At 38.0% G+C, this 20,765-nt stretch overlaps 1 protein-coding gene across 2 annotated transcripts in view; it reads right to left on the reverse strand.

The window, feature by feature from the left end:
• Positions 1 to 272: 272 nt before the first annotated feature.
• The window catches only part of HTR7 (5-hydroxytryptamine receptor 7), a 32,561-nt gene continuing 12,068 nt past the window's right edge, over positions 273 to 20,765 (reverse strand). Inside the window, exons 2-3 of one of the 2 annotated variants that reach the window (XM_015866886.2) lie at positions 7,794 to 8,540; positions 273 to 886 (exon numbers count right to left, since the gene is read on the reverse strand). In XM_015866886.2, the coding sequence (XP_015722372.1) occupies positions 850 to 886; positions 7,794 to 8,540 (784 nt within the window). In that variant the 3' untranslated portion in view covers positions 273 to 849. Of the gene's footprint in view, positions 887 to 7,344; positions 8,541 to 20,765 lie in introns of those variants that run through there. The other variant, XM_015866887.2, reaches the window with a different exon arrangement.

Below are 20,765 nucleotides of genomic sequence, written 5' to 3' on the forward strand. Positions count from 1 at the left end.
ACAGCAAGCAAAGCGCTATGGAACTTCTCAAGACTCTCATTTCTGTTAGAAGAAGAGAATGATATTTTTTTATAATTTGGCAGATCACACAAGTTACTTTAAAGCAAAGCAATCTCATTTATAAGTTAACCATGGTGTGATATGTCTGTGTTCTGTTTTTGACCCATAACTTTTGTCATAGCATACCTGAAGACAGCTCTTCTCCTTAGCAGGTTGGGAACTGGACTAACAAGCCATGCTCACAAACAGGCATTCATGTCATACAGTAGAACACTTTTACATAAACCAGTCTTTTATTGTTGCCTTTCTGGAACCTATTCCAGGTGCATAAAATATCACAGGCCTTGAAAGCATCCACAGAGCTACAGTGTGCTTGAAAACATCTTTTTGCATTTACAACAGAATACATTCCATATCACTGATGATCCCTGAATATTAATACCAGTGTTGGGATCAACAAGCATGATAAACACAAATGAACGTGTTCTACATTGTTGGATGCAGTGGAAATCTGCACAGCACTTTATCTTTGAATTTCAGTTGCTTTTCTTTCCTACCCCGTGTCAAACTCTTATTGCTGAAATAATTTGGCTTGCTCAGGCAGAAAACGATTCTGATTTGCACATAGCAGCACTTTTCTCCATAACAAACAAGACGTGACTAATTTCAGTAGAAATGTATTTAGTGTAATGTGTTGAGCTCATTGAGTATTTTTAGTACATTCCCATCAAAAGGAGATGAAGTACATTTCGCAAGCCATTTCTTCAGAAGCCAACTTTTCATTTTTCTTCTTCCAGTTCTGGTCTGGCTTTTTTTTTTTTTTTTGGCTACTTTGATGCAGATCATGAGTCAGGATTCCTTTTCCCTGGAGAAATCAGAACTTCTCCTGTTTTCAGAAAAATAAATAAATAAAAAGTGAATGAATTACACGGGAAATGTCCTGAAGCTGCCAAAAAAATCCAGATGTTACAGAAATTAATGGAAACAGTTCTTAAGAGGCAATCAGATTACATGGGTAATGAGATAATTCTCAGAGGTCCGGCATAAAGGAGGAATCTAGGGAAAGGCAGAGGATTTTGGTGGATTTCCAATCCTTTGTACTCATGTATTTTTTGGGTTGGTGTGAGATCTGAGTAAGTTCCCAGTCCTTTCTACATAATTTGGTTTCAGAAGCCCTCAGTGGCTGATGCAATGATAGAAAATTCAGCATTTTTGACCTGGCCCAGGCTTCCAACCCTTGGTTGCAACACAAGCCCAGTGAGTGTCCATGTTCATGGAGACCTTGCTGCGAGAGAGATAGAAAGGAGCCAGAGCAATGAATCCCCACTTTCATCAAATCTTCTATAGACAAATTGTTACTGCAAAAATTTGCACAGCATATTCATCTCAGCTGCAATGTCATTGCATCTTGCCCTCGCTATAATGTCACTATTGCTCACAGGGCCAGTTTCTACCTCTTTTCTCATGTTTTATAAGGGGAAGAGCCAATTGCTCTACAGTAACAAGGCTGAAACTGTCTAACTGAACTATCTGTGAGAATACAAGATTTTCACAGCATCTTAACACAGTTCTGCCTGGCTAAAGTGTGCAACAAGACTTTTTTGTCTTGTTGTTACCTACCTATTTTAATTGTTCTATTTACACCTGCAAAAGCACGGGGGACAGGCAGTTTTACAGACAAATTTGCATTTCCTCTCATTGCAAATATCTTATTATATGAAAGCATGCCATAGCAAAGGACCCAAACTATAGGGAGGAAGGAACTTCCGAGGACTAACAGAGTAATTATTTCTAATCTCAGTGCTAAATGTGTGGGAAAGCAAGAAAATTTTAGATGTTATATTGAGCTAATTAGAGGTGTTTTTAAAGTGCAAAATCAAATTGCAGACTTGATATTTCTTAAGCTGAATTAGATTAGCTTTCTGTTTTCTATATTGCACTCATCAAATGAATATATTTTAAGAAAATAGAGGGATAAAAGACAGTTATTTCCTTATAGGAGCTAAACTGAGGCTTTGTAATTTCAAACCATTTTGGTGCCAGTTACAGTCACTGTTTGTGGACTGGAGTAGCCAGGCTCCCTGCATGTTGCTAACCAAATATCCAAAAGATTTCAAGTTCGCTATGTTTATTTGGTTCCCATATTTCCTTTTGTTATTTCCATTGCTCATTCCCTATCTGGATAAAAATTTGGGTAATTTGTATCATATTCCTGGACTGGATGCGCACCTTCTACATATAGGGGTAGTCCTTATAGCAAAACCATGTAACATTATTTTAATAGATCACAAAAACACAGGAAGCTGCTCCAGCATTCATTAATGACAATCTTCAATAATTAAATATGCAAAAAATAAATAATAATAATAATCAATCTTTAAAATGTTAAGTTAGTGGCTCTTACTTATTTTGGAAACACGTATCATTAAGTGTTTCTGTAAAGCAGTTGCAGTGTTTTGTCATTGTGCTGTTTAAGTGGTAGGATTACCAAAATATCAGTGTTGTTTGTACTTACTGGATGAAGATGTTTTGTTTTTATAGCAGTCATTGTGAAGTAGATGTTCTCCTAATTAGTCTGAGTATATCTTTTCCTTATAGTCCTCTTTGGAATACCAGATTCACTGGATGAATCTCTGGCATTCTATTAGAGACCTGCAGAAACCCTGGTTAGATCAGCCAAAGGTGCAAAGTTCCCTGAAACCTGAGCGAAGGTATCCAGTTGAGTTCTGTTATATATTTTCAGTGCTTTAAATAATAGGTCCTCTAGAAGAGCAGAATGAAGATAGTACAGTGGCCTTCTCTTTCCTTTCAGAAAGTAAAAATAAGCATACATTGAACATAATTTTCTGGAATTAGCAAGACCACACAATGGCTGAACTAATGAAATATTGTCTTTTTTGACTGACTATATACAAGTCTAAAAGCCAAATGTTTATTCAGTCCAGTATGTCAGTTTATGAAAGTGCATCCATCTCTCCCTGTTGATACATCTGAAAGCGTTTTTAAGCCTTTTTTTTTTTTTTTCTTTCAACTTACTTGACTAGATTTATGTGAAAGATCACAAATAACAGAAACAATGATCTTCACCAGTGACATTAACAGAAAAATTAAGCTGGGAATCATAAACATATTTCAGTAAGTAAAAGCCATTCTACCCTATTAGAAATACTGTGGCATGAAAAAAGGTCTGGCATGGCAGCCAAAAGGGTTGCCAGAGAGTGAGAGTGGGGGTTGAGAGGTTTGTCTAGTAGAATGATTAGAATGCATGTATGGGAATTGTACTGACTTGCTTTAAAGTCATGCCAAGCCCACGCTTTAGTGGCAATAACTACTTAAGGGGCTAAAATCAGTAAAGATGGATATAAATTTGTATTTTTTGTGAACTGCAAAGATTGCTCCTTTAGTGCAGTGTTTCTTATGCTATTTCTATTTTTTAATTTGCTTGAGCCTTCCACAGTTTTTAAGAAAAAACAGCCCTCTTCCTTCCTACTGCCTTAATTTTTGAAATAAGGACTGAGTGTCCTATATTTCAGGACACAAAAGATTTTGCACAGGACTGCTCCTAATGTATTTGATTTTCTCCCTTCTCTCTCCCTGAGCAACATGTTTTTAAAAGACAGAAAAGAACTGGTTCTTTAGCAAGTTGTGAAGAGGATTTGATGACACAGTGATTTTGCATATCTTCTGAGAATGCTTTGCTTGGAGCACTTTCTCCTGAAGGATGGCGAGAAATAATGTGGATGTCTAAGTTGGTAGCTAGAGGAAACCATATGGCACCGATTCAAAACACTCCCCAGTTACATACCTACAGCATCTCAGTGATCCCCTAACTTACCTCAATGATGTTCTCCCAAAGATGCTTCACTGACCCCAGTGTTTGGTGCAGGGGCTGTCAGGAAACCCGTGGTCCTGCCATAAATGGGGGCAGGGAGTGAATGGGCTCTGTCAGCAGTATTTGCACGAACAATCTGATAATAGATTCTCTTCTCTGTGTCTCACAGTAGTAGATTTATTTCACTATTTGACATAACTTTCTGCAGATGGTACTAGCTAGTAAAATGTCTGAACAGAGAGCTAAAAACGATGTTTGACTTCTCATGAAACTGAAGTGTGAAGCAATGGGCATAAAGAGATGCTGTAAATTTTTACTACTCTACAGCTTTTATATTTACACAGTAAGACTGTCTAAACAGTGGAGTTATCTGATTAATGTCATTACCTACATGCAAGAACATTCTGGGAGATGGGAAGAAATGTTAGGATAAGTCTTCTATCCAGGTCTCCCTCAAAAAAGCAGGCCCAAGTGACCAAAGGGAGTGCAGGTTTCATGACATACAGATACTGCAACAAAACCTTGAGTTGTATATGAAAGAGGAAGGAAAATACTATAGAGAGTGCTATAATGGGCTGATATTGTGTAGATATCCTGCAGATTATGCTGCTTCAAAATTGGCCAGTGCTTTGCAGCAGGTTAGCCATAACTTGGGAGGAATAGCCATCAGTAAATATTTAAGGACCTCTGAGTAACAGTTACTGATTTTACACTGGCTAATTTACTCAGTAGAAACAGAGATGTAGGTAGTCAGGGATGGCTGGAAACACCAGCCAAAATCTTCACAAAATTGTTATGTCCAATTTTGTGAAAGGGGCATTGCAGAAGAATTTTTAGTTCAAGTCTGCTCATCCAAAGCCATTACTGAAGCTGGTATTTTGCATCTTTTTGAGGAAAGAATAGCATAGTGCATCTGAGCAGGATGGAACTAGGAGGATGCAGGGAACTCTAGACATGGTATTGCTAACACTGTGAGCTGTGTAATGGTTATATTTTTATCCTCCTTTGTTATATTTTGGGTTTTTGTTTGGTTGTTTTTCTGTGGGGGTTGGGTTGGGCCATAGCTGACTGTTTTCATGCTAACATGTTTATGTTCAGTAATATGTGTCTGCAGTACTGAGAGCTAAGCTTGGGATGCACCTCTGGCACGGTTGTGTCTAAAACTCCTTTTAGGGAACTAAATCACTCAGTGGCTGCTCTTGAGGATCTTTTCATACCACCATAATGCTGTACACTGGAGGCATATCAAGCAAAGTAGATCAGGCTGGCATCCCCCTGTGCTGACATCTAGATACTTCTGGCAGTAATTGGAGATTTCAGGCTGAGTTGAGGACTGTGACTGACCCTGAGTGGCTGCTTGTGCTTTTTAGAGAGGCACAGCTGATGCCTTCTCCTGTCAGCTGGACTGGAGCAGTGCTGGCTGCCTCCTGGTTTCTCCAGATTCAAGCACAGGTTTTGGTAATTGCTCGGAAGCTGCATGAGAAGTTCCCAACATCACCTTATAGGCAGCACACAGCCTAGCAGTCATTCCCTCAGGCAGTATAGCTGGCCACATTTCCCCATAAATATCAACCAGAGAGATCCCAAGTGGAAAAAAGGCTTCATCCTGCCTGAACAAGGAGGTGTAAATTCCCACTTGAGAGCTATAGAGGAAACAAAAAAGCTAAGCAGCCTCATCAGACCACAGAAAGCAAACACAAGTTCAATGCAAGTATGAACTCAGCACAACCATTACAAAAATTTGTCAGTCTAGTAAACAGAAGCAAAACTTGATCCCACTTTCTTGACAACACCATCCAGAAATCACATGGTAGTGGACAGAAACCAGTTTTGGAATAAAGGCAGGTAGGAAGGTGGCCTAGGACATACAGCAGTATGACTATGCTATCCAAACAGAATAATGTATGTGGGTACTGTACCTAATAACGAATGCTGCACTGAGTTTCCTCAGACAAAATCTCCAGTTGGGGCAAGGCCAGTTCTGCACTATAGCTAATAGGCAAACCTACTCTTTACAAAAGCTTTCTTATTTGGCAGACTGTGGTCCTATGGACCTGCCTTAACCTTTCCTGTCCAACATTTGCTCATTACACACACAGCTATCTGCACAGAAAACCTGAGAGTGTGCAATAGTTCAAGTCTTCCACGCTCTTTAGTTAATGCGGAATTTCTTGCATCTCAGACTGCAACTTAAGGATGAGACCGATGGAAACTTTCCAGACTCTCAGGTGTGGGGTCACAGCATTAGCTGTCACAGCTGCCCACGTTCATCTGTGACTGCAGTTTATAGATTTAGACAATGTACACTATCTCTTAAAAAAAAGATTTTGGATCAGTTTTCATGGTTTTTATATCTGAACAGATGAAACTTCTGCTCAGAATTCTTATATCAGCTTTAGAATTTTAAAATCCTGCTCGAAATCTGCACAGATACTTTTACCTCCACATTCTCACACAGGGAAAAAAAAAAAATATGGAATATCTGAAAACTCATGCTAGGGACTAAAAAAATTAAAGAGCTTCTCTGAGAGATAACAGAGTCAGAAACGTCATAGTTTTCTGCTGAATATGAAAAATACAGTTGAATAAACATGAGCTCTGCTCTATACAACAGAGCTTCTGGATATTCTTGCCATAATCTTCTCTTGTCTGCACAGCACTTCTGGAATGTTTAAAAGGAATTTGAATGTTTCCACTTAATTTGAAATTTTTTTCTGGAAAACCTTTCTGAAGTTGAGATACAACATATCATATACTGTTACAAAACCATTAAACTTCTCTAAAAATGAAGGCAAAACACGTCTGACTGTATGTATCATAGTGTATAAATTTAAAGCCACACTGCTATCTAAGATGGCTTAAGCTTGTCCCAGTGTGCAAAGCTCAGCATGTCAATCCAGGTCTAATTTATCTAGTAAATGCTACTCACATGCCCAGGTGTTTGCAGTGATCTCTGTGGGCTTTGAAATCGGACTCTAGCGTGAAGTCATCGCTGCTAAAATTAATTCAGGAATGTTAATTCAGACTGAAATGTTTTGGCTTCATACTTGAGAAAGTGGGGACAGAAGTTAGTTAGCCCAAAAGGTGTTTTGCTTCTGAAGGACTCTGGTATTATATCTGATCCTGTTCCACCACGGGAAGGGTTTTGCTACCAATTTCAGGATAAGTAGAATGTAGAATCACATACTTGGATGGGCTGCAGTGGTAGAACAAAATGAGAATTAGAATGTGAATGTTCTTGGTTCTAATGCAAGGTTTCAAACCACTTCAAGAAGGTGTGATGGTGAAAAACAGTTTGTAGAAGTAAAATCTAGAGGTCCTAATGTCATTTTCTTAGTGACATCAGGAAGGAAAGTAATCACAAGAAAGAAGTGCTCCCAGACAGTAATTTAACTATTGTACTGGAACAAGGACTAGCAAAAGGGCTTTATTCCCCAGGCAATCCAGTAGATTAAAGCTTAGAGAAGATATATATATATTAAATAAACGTTATTTCTCAGCAATACAACTTCTCTGATTCAGCTTCATCTTAAATGTTTTATTTTAATATTAACAAAGTGGAAAGCATTTAATTATATGGAACTTTTCACCATGGTCTTTATTACAGCAAAAAACTTCAAGGCCAAGAACCAAACGAAAGGGTTGGTTTGAGCAAACTTGCTCTTTCCTTACTAGCAGCCCAAAAAACTTGCCCTAACATTTATCCTCCCTTTTCTGCTATTGAGCACTTCAGCTCTTTTCCCCTGCCCCCAAATTCTTTATGCCACTGTCTCATTACTCCAGGTTCACTAGGACTGCTGGGCTGTGCAGGAAAGAGCCATGTCACCCTCCAGTTTCTTGGTGACTAGATTCACAGAACTCAAGAAGCCTGCTTCTTCCCATTGCTCTTCTTTTAAATCTGAGGGGAAAAGCTAATGTGATAAAACAATCAATGATCATAGCAAAAGACAAGTGACCTTACAGAACAAATTCTGGCTTTTCTGCAAGCTTCAGAGCCTCATGCATCCCTGCAGCCGATAGTTTCCGATTGATATTCCTATATCTGCATTGCAGGAGGTTGCGGTAAGTTGTCCTCAGGTCCCGATTGAAGAAGGCATATATAAAAGGGTTAATGAGGGAGTTTGCATAACCCAACCATAGAAAGGTTCTCTCGACCCACAGTGGGATACAGCTGCATGCTGTACCACAGATGAAGGGCCTGGCAGTTGAGAGGAGGAAAAACGGCAGCCAGCACACAGTGAAAGCCCCAACAATAATCCCAAGAGTAGTGGCAGCTTTCTGCTCTCTCTTAAAAATTGAAATGTTTTTCTTGTCATTCTTCAGGAGTCGTGAAAAATTAGTACATTCTTCAGATTCCTTGTGCAGTTTTACCACTCCATTCATAGAAATCCCTTCCATTTCTTCTGGACGGGGAAAACCAGCGAACTTGTGTTTAGCAGCGCTCCTCTTGGCAGCCTTGTAAATCTGATAGTACATGAAAAGCATCACTGACATTGGGATATAAAATGCAACTGCTGTGGAGTAAATTGTGTAGCCGAAGTCTTGGCTGATCAAACAGACCTTTTCATCATTCACGTTTTGTGCCCAACCAAAGAGTGGGGGTATGGTGATAGAGGCAGATAAGAGCCACACGCACAGGATCATTTTGGCCATACACTTCCCATTCTGCCTCACAGGATATGTGAGCGGTCTTGTTATTCCCAGGTACCTAAAATGACAACACACAGAGTTATTATGCAGTACAGCGATTAAGTGCTAAAAGTTATTTCACATAGTCTGCCATTAAATTAAACACCTTTTGCTCAGGCTTCTATTCTATTTTACCTTTTTCAATTCACATATTTCAGATTTGTGAGTTCATATGTGTCTTTCACTGTAAGATTTATAGTGCTGGTGCTCTGCATAAATGCTCTTCTTTGTAGAGGGAAATCTCTAGCCATAAGGGATTTTAATGCATCTGTAAAGTCTTCACATAGATAATTCTTTTATCGTTGTTATTAAGGAAATTCTGAAACCCAAGTTTATTTGACTAATTTATGAAATAAATGATGTACAGGACACTGTTCAGTACACAAAGAATTTTTTTTTAAGTGAATGCTGAAGTTAAAAGAAATGTGCTTTCATCTTAACCTTCATTCACCTTTGTGTTGGAAAGTTATGAAGATCTCTACCTCTAAACTGATCTTCCCTTCATGTTTCAGGCAAGAATTACAAACTGTAAACTTATGCCAAGAACAGATAATTTCAATACTACAATAATTCTTTTTATCATCATTTAATTAGAAATGCTGTTTATTTATCATTCTATCTTCTACTGAACAGAATAACAATCCGCCACAGTGCTGATTCAAGAAGACCTGGAGAAAAAAACATCATTTCACTAGAAGGTAGGTTTAGAATGGTAAATAATTGCAAAGAGATAAGAAACATGTTTACAGTGTGTCAAGTTTCCATAGAAAAACGTGAAGTCTGCTGACAACTACATTTCCTAGGCTGTGAGAGCATAAGCCACATATTTTTTTCTAGTAAAACATTTCTTGTTATTGCCTTATGTAGCTGGACAGCAGTATCCTAAGCCTATTTACTCTCAACTACAGAAGATATATTTACGTTCTTTCTAATGATGGGATCTTTCTCTTATATGGAATTGGATGCTTGATTTTTTTTTCCTTTCCTCCTTCCCTCCCTTTAACATTTATACTTTGAAATTTGTTTTCTGTTCTGCTAGAACTTACCAATGAATTCCCATAGACATCTCTCATTGTTCTTTTTCCTCTTCCCCCATTGAAAAGGGGGAAAAAATATGAAGAAAATCTACACAATTCACTTCTCTTTTGGAAGGGTACAAACAAGAAACATAACAATGAGAGCACAGACATTTTTCAGAGCACTTTTTTCTCTCTACTCACCTAGCAAATCAAAATATGAGTATATCCATAGCTCTGCAGAATGCTGCATTGTTGATTTTACTGCAATGCAGTAAATTATGGCCAGTGCTGCTGCTTTACAGAAGGACCCAAGTATGTTACAGTTTCTGAAGCAAGAGGATGCATAGTTTCATGATCTGTTTTGATAAGCAATAACATTCATTCTTGACATCACTGTCGTTTGTTACTGACATGGCAAGTTTTATACAAAGAAGAGAGCTAACTTACTGTGTCCTATTCCTGACAGCATGCACAAGCAAATTCCAGCCGCCCAGAATTGTGCCAGTGAAGCTGCACCCAGTGGTGCTGTGAGATAGGAGTATCAAAAGTGGCTGGAATTAAAGCAGTAGGCTTTATGAACATTGATCATGGTGTTAAAAAAGATTGTTTCTTGTTCATGTCTCCATCAGTTAGAACACAGCCGTCACCCCAGTGCCAGTGGTCTTGAGCATGTGGTAGGTGCTACGGAGAGTTCTACTTCTTGCAATCACTGCCAAAACTCCTTGCACTGCTAAGGAAGGAAACTTGTCTAAGGTGGTCCAAGATGGAGGAGAACAGAGTTAATTGGTGAAGTTCTGGAGTTCACCTATCTAAGGACTAGACCCTAATAAGTAATGTATCTGCAGCACCAGCAGGAGCTCTTCTGGGACAGCACTGGCACATGCTTCACATTTGTCTGAGCATGACATGTATGAGCTGCACAAGAGTTAACTGCATCCTTTGAGCAGAAAGCTTATGTGTCACTTACAGTGATAAAAAAAAATCTTTAACAGTTGACCACCTTCCTGAGGTATGTATTTTTCTAGTTAATACATGATCAGCCATTAAAAATAACATGATTACAAGGTGAATTTTATTATGTAGCCAAAATAGTTAGATTTCTGTAAAAATCAGATTGGTAGGCTGCGTACACTAAATGCCTACTGATGCCTTCTGATGCATCAGAATATAACAAAAAGAATTCATGAAAGCAGAAGTTTGCTGAAAAGAATTAAAATGCATTAGGTTTGCCCCGGCACCATTTTTCTTTTTTTTTCTTTCTTTCTTTTTTTATTTTTTGAAGTGATGCGAGCTTCAAAAATGCTATTTGAAATTAAAATACATTAATTAACATAAAAATACCAGCATCCTTTCTGTCTTACCCATTTTGCTAAATGTAGTATGATAGGAAAAAAAGCCTCAGCAGGCATAAGTGAAGGAACTTTAGTTTTTCATCTCTATATGAAATCCATTACCCTTGAAAACTTACTTGCGACTTCAAAATAATGTAAATCACTTCTGCTATCTAATACACGAGAGGGTGCCCGAGACTTAACACATTCCTGAGCTTCAAAAGTATTGTCTAATGCATTGCAAAAATACACATTTAATGCTTAATCTTTAATTACTACTTTCCAAAGATCACTACAGGTGAATTGGCTGAACTTACAGTATCATTCCTTAAATATCCAACACCTTGAGGCATTACTGCTGGGAAAGAATGAAGTCAAATTCCTTAAAAATCCCACTTCATATATCTCAGCCTTCCACACAAGAAAGAGGCGTCTTGGACTACCTTTTGCTAGTATCTAGTGGATACAGTGACAGAAAGGCTACAGGAACTTTTCTTGTACTACATCACTGACATCTGGAAGACAGTCCCATGCTCAAATAGCTTAAAAAGCAGACCACATAGATCCAATGAAGGGAAATAGCGAGGGGAAAAGTAAATTTCTTTTTAAATGAATGAGTACATTCCTAGCTCTGGACTAATTTCTTTTGATTTCTGCAGTCTCTTCCCTGTAGGAGGATCAGAAACTGCCTCCTGTGGTGTGGGTGCCCAGCCCAGGAGGAATGGCCATCACTCGCCATCCCCTCTTTGTGGTTCTGCTCAAGTGTAGACACAGAGCTCTCTCCTCCTTGGAGAGCTGTCATCAGCTGTTGTAAACAACCACCATTTTCCACATTTACCTGCTGAATACCAAAAGCGGAAAAGGTAAATGAGTAAGTCCTTTTCTTCCTGAGAGCACTCAGCTTCTGGGGGTTTGGGGGATTTTTGTTGTTGTTGTTTTTTCTTTCTGACTTTTTTAGTGTCAATGCATTACAACAATGCATTAGAACAGTTTTCATCCCACATGGCTTACGCAGACTCTGTTGTCATTTGAGCTGCAGATCACACAGCTGTTTCTTATTAGTGTGCTCAGTATCCCAAATGCTACAGCAACTGTTAGGCTGTAATACAAACAGAGGGCAGAGAGCGTATCACAGGAGGAACAGAAAACCACAAATCCTGGTTTCCTTTTCTGGCACATTGTTTTATCTTTGTATTCCTTCTTCCCATTCATTCTCTTCAGAGCTATTTGCTTGCTGTGATGGCTGACTTATGTTACTGCTGGCACAAAGATTATCAGACCAAAAAGTGAATAGCCACTGCATGCCATTCAATGTTGCTTTATTATATAAATAGATGGAATGTTTGATGCAATTTATTTTCTTTTAAATACATATATATAATTCTCTAACTTAGGAAACGGTGAAAAAAAGTTTGCTTTACCTGCACTGCTTTGAAGTGAGTTCGTATAAGCATCTTCTCATTACAAGAAAAACTTTCCAGAGAGATTTTTTTTATAATCTGTGTGTGAATTAATCTCCATTTGTGACTGAAGTGATTAGCAATTATACAGACATAGAAGATACCAAATCTTTCTCAAAGAACAGAGAGCAGTGCCAGGCATTCTAGCATTACAGGTTAACCAAGCATAACATTTACTTCTTGTGGCTTCGACCTGTCGGTTTCTTTTTTTCAGCAATAGAAAATCCATTTCCTTTCCTTTGTTCCCATCTGAGAATGCTAAATACATCTGTTACATTTAGGCTCTAAAATGCTGAGCTATTTGTAACTACAGGGAAATTTTGAAATTGGTCTATTCTCCCAACCTTCTGAAATGCTTAGAAGGCAAACTGTATCTTAATAACTATATCGATATCAAGAGAAAGAAAATAGAAATAGGAAGGTCCAGTTTAAATCTGTTATTTGGCTGTGAGAGGACAGTGAAAGAGTAGCAGAAAATCTAACAGCTGAGAGTATTAAAACTGTCTTAAAACCTCCAGTGAAACACAATAAAAGATTGAATGGACCACAACAAGGAGATCACTTGCACTTTTTCTGAAGCACACATGTGTAATTCTTTTGTCTCTAGTGTCTATATGCTTTATAGGGAGACGGAATTCCATTTCAATTAGTGCACAATTGTTTCTAAGAATTTATCTGGCTGGGTTAGTCACTGTCACTGACCCGATCCATCAGACTGCTTCAGAATCAGCTTAGCACCTGTCACTGTCTGAACTTGCTTTAATGAAGCAGATTAAATTACTGTGGAATACAACTGGAAAAGCTGTAGTGGAAATTATATAGTTGTATATTATAGCTGTTTCTATTGAGAATCTCCATATACTGTTCCATTATCACTTACTATTGGAATTAGAGTTGAGCTTAATGCAAAGTTCTCTCTGTTCTTCATATTTTTTTAAGAGTCATAAAACTCTTCTGTTATGTTTTAAAGGTACAAAAATGCTTGCTTGCTTTTGTACTTTTTTTCCCGGTCTAGCAGCTTTCCAGCTTCAATCCATAGCTCCTTGTATTTGCTTCTTTGCCAACCCACAGCTATGCAGCCCTGTCTAATGATTCACCTGCAATAATAACTTATTCTGAAGAATGATCCAAATCTACTGCTCTTTCTGTAGTGTCTGTGATTCGTTCATGATCTTCCATAATTCTTCCCTTTGATTCAATGCACCATTAAGAGATAACAAGATTAGAAGCAGAATGTCATTCCTGAAAGCTATCTAGCATTCAGAAGCACCTCCAGAATAATGATCAATCTGGAATTATTATTTTTGCTTATATTTTGATACACTAGATGGCAACTTAATTATAAGATGCTGAAACAATAATACAATTTATTATTTCTGTTACAGTTCCATCATATTCCACAACAAGAATTGTCCTTTTATTGTGTACACTCTAAATACAAGAAGCTTTGTCCCAGAGAACTGCATTTAAATAAGTTATACAAACTGATGAGGAAAAATATTATTTTCATTGCATATTTAAGTAACTGAGATGGAAGCAAAGGGGCAAACACACAAAAATACATAAGAGGTGAGACATGATCATTAAAATGCCTGACTGGTGTTACAATGTGAGAAGTAACCTTGCTAATTTTCATTCGATGTTACTGGTACCTGATTTTCTGCATAATCTATTCACAATAACCACCAGAGTATTGTTCAGGAAGAGGGTGTATTTCAGAGGCGGTCAAATGAATACTTTTCTCCTTTGCAGAAGTGAACAAAGATAATGATTTCATTGCATGTATGACAGCTTACAGAGCAGGTATTTAAAACCTAAACATAAGTCTCGCGAAATTTCAGAATGAGACAACAACTAAAAAAAATAAAATAAAATAAAACAACACCAAGTCCTTACTGAGGGAAAAAGATGATGTTTAACTACTGTGATCCATCTAGTTAGTCACTGTATCTTTTCCATGTAGGGAATTAGTACATAGTTATAGAAAGTCTCAGAACAACCGCAACATTCTGCTTCCTAATTGCATTTGCCAGAAATGGATAAGGCTCTGATTTCTCCTTCTTAGTCAGTTTTGAATGCTATAATATGATCTTAAGAAAGATATTAGATGTATGTTTTTGTGTCTGTAATGTTGGACAGTTACTTATTCCAATGTTATTGTTATTATTGAAATAGTCATATTTACATTTTGATGCTTGAAAGAATGAGAATGAAATACTTAATACGCTTTGAGCAAAAAACCCATTTTCCATTATTCCATCTCTTGTTCTCAATTAAATACACTTCCTATAAATAAACCCTCTTTATGAAAGGAAGACATTCGTTCCCACTGTTGGAGTGGGCACATACTAAATGCAGCACTGTACTGCTGTTGTGCACAGTACATGTTCTGATGTGATTTTTCTTATTCTCAGAAATAATTGCTTATTTTTGATGGAACTCAAGAAATGTACGCTTTCCTGGTAGTGGGGGAAGATTAAGTCAATCAAAACTAAACATCTGTTCATTCTAAAGGGATATAGTTTGCATAGTAGATTACATTCTCTCATATTTTTCCAGTTTTCCTGTATTTTCATGGACTTTCTTTTTAATTTACTTTAGTTCATCTTCATTCTTTTATCCCCCTCATTCTATTTTTATTTCTCTTTCTTTCTCTGCCTTATTTCCATTTTTCTCTTAGCCCTGTATATTTTCTTATTTTTTTCCTACTCATTAGGACATCTGTTCCACAGATTGGGGGATGTGTCTGCCTTCATTCTAACAAATGTGTAACAGCTGTATTTCCAGAAAGAGATCTGCAGTGTCTTTTTGTTTCTTATCTTAGTCACAATTTCTAAAACAATATTCCTCTTTTCTCTTAGGCCTCAGCAAATTTCTTACAGCTGACCATACCCTTTGACTTTCATTTCCCTCTGCACGGTCATCACAGTATTTGTCACCAGTCACTGCCTATTCTTAGCTACCTGACAAACCCTAAAACCACCTTTGGTTTTCCCCTGCTAATGATATGCTGGATGGAAGAAAAGATCCAAACATGATGTTTATATTTCAATACGTTGATAGACAATGTATAAACACATATGTTCTGACCAATATTATGTAATTACCCAAATAATTACTTTATGGAGTAAATACTTTTATAGAGTAAATACTCTTAAGGGATAAAAGATTTTCAGCAAATATTCTTGTTTAACACAGTATGTGTGTACTTTCATTTCTTGTACCTTCCTCAGTGATGTAAATATAGGAGATAAGAAGGGAAATGGATTTCAGTTCACTGCATCCTGCACCAGCTTCCTAGAATATAAATACATTTGAAAACTGAAGAGTACTGGCAAAGAATTATATAATTAAGTGCTACACTTTAATGGAAGACTTCTCTTTTGTAATTGTTCTCAAAGCATCTCACCTCTCTTTCTGGGTTTCTTCATCTCTGGTCTCCTGCATGCATGTGTGATTTGCTTATTGACTGTAGAAGGATTAATTATATAGAGAGCTCAAAGGTGCTTCGCACCCCACTACTTGATAAATAACCTCTACCCCTTTCAAAACCTCTAAAACTGGGCAAGCCACACATGGCTAGAATCCCATTTTTCTTTATACTGTTTGAGCACTTACAAGGTTGAGTGCAAAAAAAATAATAATTTCCCACCTCCCTAAAAGAAACTTCATAAAGGTGTCATAGGGCGCTCTGTACACTTCTGACCTTTCAACCCCTCAGAGATCTGCAAGTTCCCTTTTCGTAACATAGTTCTGTTTTTCTCCAGTGAGAACAAGCAAGCAAATGTAGAAGTGGGAAAAGCAATAAAGGGCTTTTCTTAAATTGCTCTTCCCTTCCAAAATTGAAAAAGTGTATAACCAGAATAAATAATTAAGTACAAATTACAACATACACTGCAGATATTTAGGAATATTCCTCATAGAAATGTTTCTCAGTTTTTTTAAGCAATGCCTTGCTGAAATTCCTGAAACTGAAACTCCTCATGCGCTTCATTGTGGTTTACATGCAAAGTGCTTTATGGGCCCAGATAGCCAGGCCCTGGTTATGCTCTTATAGCTTTACATGTGTATGTATAGATAGATGGTATGATTTATGCTGTTTGATAAGTCATTCCTAACTCAAGGAGGAAAAAGAAAAGAAAAAAAAAAAGAATACAAAGTGGCTGTTTTCTACTGTATTCAATTTGTTTCAGAAGATGCTATTTTGTTTAAAATTCATATTTCTTTTTACCATAAATTTAGTTATTGCTCAGAAGTATTTTAGAAGATTGGAAATAAATGCAGTGCAACTTCCCATTGCCAACTGTTATGCCTAAGTACTTAGACCTCTGGGTCTATGTGACTATTTGTTCTTCCTCATGTCTATGATTAGGTATCACATGATGCTTGGACCCTTTTTGTGAGGATATATAATATATTTTAGCCCTCAGATACGACCCAAGGAGACCAGAAGAAGGGAAAACTTTGTCCTGGAAAAGAATTCAAAGGAAAAAACACACTCACTTCTGATTTGTAACTGATGTGCCATGACTGAAGGTAGCAGCTCTGGCAGTGAGTTTGAGGAGCAGAGCAAAGACAATGAACATGAATGCATGTGATTCAAAAGACACTGAGGAGGGACAAGGCTTGACATGAAGTTTTACTACATGGTTACATGGAACTCAAGAGGCAGGAAAGGTAGGGATGTGCTAGGCTTTACTTATGTTTGTTCTTCTCTTTCCAGACTACTGATCCAGAAGTAGCAAGTGGAAGGATGGAATGAAAGACTGGACCACTGGATGCTGGTAAGGGACTGGCAGAGAAATGATGTGGCTCCATTCTTTCTTTGCTGTAATAAAGAAATTAGGCAGGAATGCATTAGCACTGATTACACAGTCTGTCAGAAGATGGGCATTAACCACTATCTTTTACTTAATGGTTACACGATTAGAGGATCTTAAGCTTTAGATGGTCTATTTACTCATTGTTCTCAGCCACTTATATGACTGAATGTAAAGTTCAAGCTACTGAAGCATTGAAAAACATGAGCTGGATGTCAGCATGCCAACAGAAGTTGTCCAGTTGACAGGCAGAAACAGTACAGTAGAGATTAGGAATAGTTGCTGATAGGAAAAGTTTTATTTGCTGCTTTGCCCTTGCAAAGAGAGAGGGAGAGTAACTTGAAGCATCAACTGAGATGCAATGCCTACTTAGTTATACAGAGGCAGTTCCTGAGCAAAAGAACAAAGAGGAATTGAAAGAGTAAGTTTTGCAGATTAGTAACTGAAAAAGGTACCAAATCCATACTGTCCTCTTTAAGGTTATTATCGTTTGGCTCCTCCTAACCCTCATGCCCAAGGCCATCTTCAAAGCCAATGAAGATTTCAGATTCTTGCCAGAGTTTATTCTACATCAGCCATTACTTCCCCCTTCTTTACTGCCTTCAGAAAAAAGTTCTATTTCTCAAACTCACAACATATTAAAGGAACACACATCTCTTTCCCTCCCATATCCTGTCTGGCATTGTCCCATGGCAAAGATGAGTGCTTGTGACTCCTGGCCAACCTGCTGGCTGTGGGATACAGGAGATGTGCCAGCAGACAACCACTAGACGTGCCTCAGGCCTAGGGCTCTCCTGCTCTGTGCAAGCATTCACATAGGGTGTAATGAAAATGTGAGTTTTTGATCTCAGTCCTATCTTCTAACACACAAAGACCAATACAAGAACACCTTTTGTGAGCAATGAATCATGCTGATGCCCACAGTGTCTGTGAAAAATCTGGCCCATGTGTCACTTTACATCTTCTCCCACAGATATGCAGGAACATGCATACACAGGCACACATACCAGACAACTCTTTTGTGTATGGTAGCTAGGTGGGTCCCAAGATGTACATGCTACAGAAATGTGAAAAGCCTGGCAAGGTGTAGGAGGGCCTCCAGAGAAGGTAGTGAAGAGCCTGTGGTCAGCACATGGCATGGTGCCTATGTGGGATGCAGCTGAGGCAGCCTGAAGATTTCCTCAGGATTATTGGTGTAGGTGGGACGCCAGGCCACTACATCATTCTCAGGAACAAGGGTTTCTTTGTTTTGCCTGAGGTAAGCTAGCAGGTATCTTCAGCAAAAATGTGTGGGGTCTTGGTTTCAGAGCTATGAAAGCTGTCTTTTTTAAAAAGAAAATCCTTGTTAGACACTAATAATGTAAAAATGGCTAAGGTGATTTTCTTCAGCTTCACTGCATGAGTCACACTTGGGTTGACACTAAACATCAGCTTAAAAGGAATTATTTTGAAAGTTATAATGGTGTTTCAAAATGAAAGCCTCCTACAACTCTAACTAGAAAATCATGACTGATCTCTTCAGTACAATTAAATGAAGCATTTCAGAAACCTCTATAGTACAAGCAAGTGATGAATGAAATGAAAAATCAGTCCACTGAACTGATAATACCACTGTATTAAAACAAAGTATCTTCAGGGAATAGCTTTATTTAAATGTGCTGATATTTATGTCCCCTCTTTTCCTTCCTTGAATACAAACAATTGAAGCATAATTTCCCAGACAAAGCACTTAAGGAACAACCCCTTCTAGCACACTTCTTCACTCCTCCTCCTCCTCTTTCTTTCTCTTCCTGTCTCTATAGAGACAAATTCCTGTCTCTCTAGAGACAGGAAAATAGTTGGAAGGATATGATCCAAATTATCTTCTTTGCTTCTTCTGACAATGATTTTTCAAGTGCCCTACTGAACCCCAGTATGGGTGAATCTCAATCTAGAACTGATTTACTTGGACATTTTTTGCTTTGGCCGTAGCAGTATTTGCCTGAAGACAGATCTGAATTTGTAAAAACTCCCAGGAAGATTTTGCTACATTTATTTGGGTCGGGTGCATAAAAATTACAAATGTTTACCTCAAATGTAAATTTTTGCCAAAGCTCAGAAGGAAAGAAAAGCACAGTATATGAATAGATACTGTTGGCGTATGCAGGAAAATCTAAGTCTAAAGCACAAATCATCTTTTGCAGTGTCTGTATATTGTTTGGGTTTCACTATAGTATCTGCTGTGGAAATGTTAGCCACATTTACCTACTGTTCCTAGAAAGTGAGCACCTTGAGTTTTAATTGTAGCCACTCCTTGAAAAGTACTTTTTAAATACTCTCATTATCTTTCAGTGTAAAATAAACTTCACTGATGTCACCCTCTTACAAAGCAACTCTCAACGTACATAGGTCTGAAAGCAAGATGGAAACCCACAGACAGAATAAAAGAGAGAAACGGCAACTTTGGGACTGCAGTGGAGGTACTGAAACAGCTGAAGTAATGAAGTAACTCAGTTTCNAGCAACTCTTAACGTACATAGGTCTGAAAGCAAAATGGAAACCCACAGACAGAATAAAAGAGAGAAACGGCAACTTTGGGACTGCAGTGGAGGTATAAAAACATCTGAGGTTAAAAAGACACTGTATCTCCTCCAGCATAAACACATTCTGTCTGACTGACATCAGTGAAGCTCTATTTGTGAACAGCAGCAAGCAAAGCTTACTTGCAAGGCTAAGACAATTAAAACAAACAAACAGAGCAAACAACACCACAAATATGAGATAAGGAGTTTGTGATACATTTCCAGATTATAAGCAACTCAGTCATCCCAGGTCAAAACATTGGAAGAATAAGCTGTCTCTGCTTGATGTCATATGCTGATAGGTATCTAGCAGTGCTGTGTGAAAAATAAGAGTTGTACTGTACTTCATGATCACAGTTCTTTTAAAATGCCTTTTTACATTCCAGAATTAAGATGTATAACTTTATGCTAAAGTAGAAATAGGTACAGCTCATGATAGACCATCTCTTCTTCCAGTCTTTAATGACAGCAGAATTTTCAGATTATCAGATTAGCAAGGACCCTCTCCTCTCTCCTCATTTTACAGATGCTACAAAACATGTGGAAGCAGTGAAATAAGTGGGATCAGCAGAAGGAAGCCCTTCTTCTCACCTCTTGGTGAGTACATCTTCCCATTACTTATATCAGTAGTAAGCTGGCAACTCCAAGGTTCTTTTGAGATGCAGAGGCATAAACCCTGTGTGGATAAAGATCAAAACATTCATGGTGTATTGCTGCACCTACAATTTCCAGTAACCTTAGCTCTCATTTGCCAGGCTAACGTCTTCAAACAGGTACTTGAATTTAGAAGCAGAACTTTGTTGTCAGTGTGGGATAAATCACCACAGCTCAGCCTATTGAGATCTCAGGGAGCTCACCAAGATCTGGAGGCCTTCATTTCACCACCTAGGCAGCAGTGCAGAGGCTTAATGTCAAGTACCAGGCTTCAGAAATGTTAAGCCTCCTTTTATATTGTTTAATTTATAGGCAAACAGCACACCATGCCATTTTAATTTGGATTACTTTTGGAAAAAAAGAGAAGTTTGTGTTCTGCTAATGATCAGACTCATTTAC

The sequence above is a fragment of the Coturnix japonica genome, chromosome 6 (genome assembly GCF_001577835.2).
Source record: "Coturnix japonica isolate 7356 chromosome 6, Coturnix japonica 2.1, whole genome shotgun sequence".
Lineage (NCBI taxonomy): Eukaryota > Metazoa > Chordata > Aves > Galliformes > Phasianidae > Coturnix > Coturnix japonica.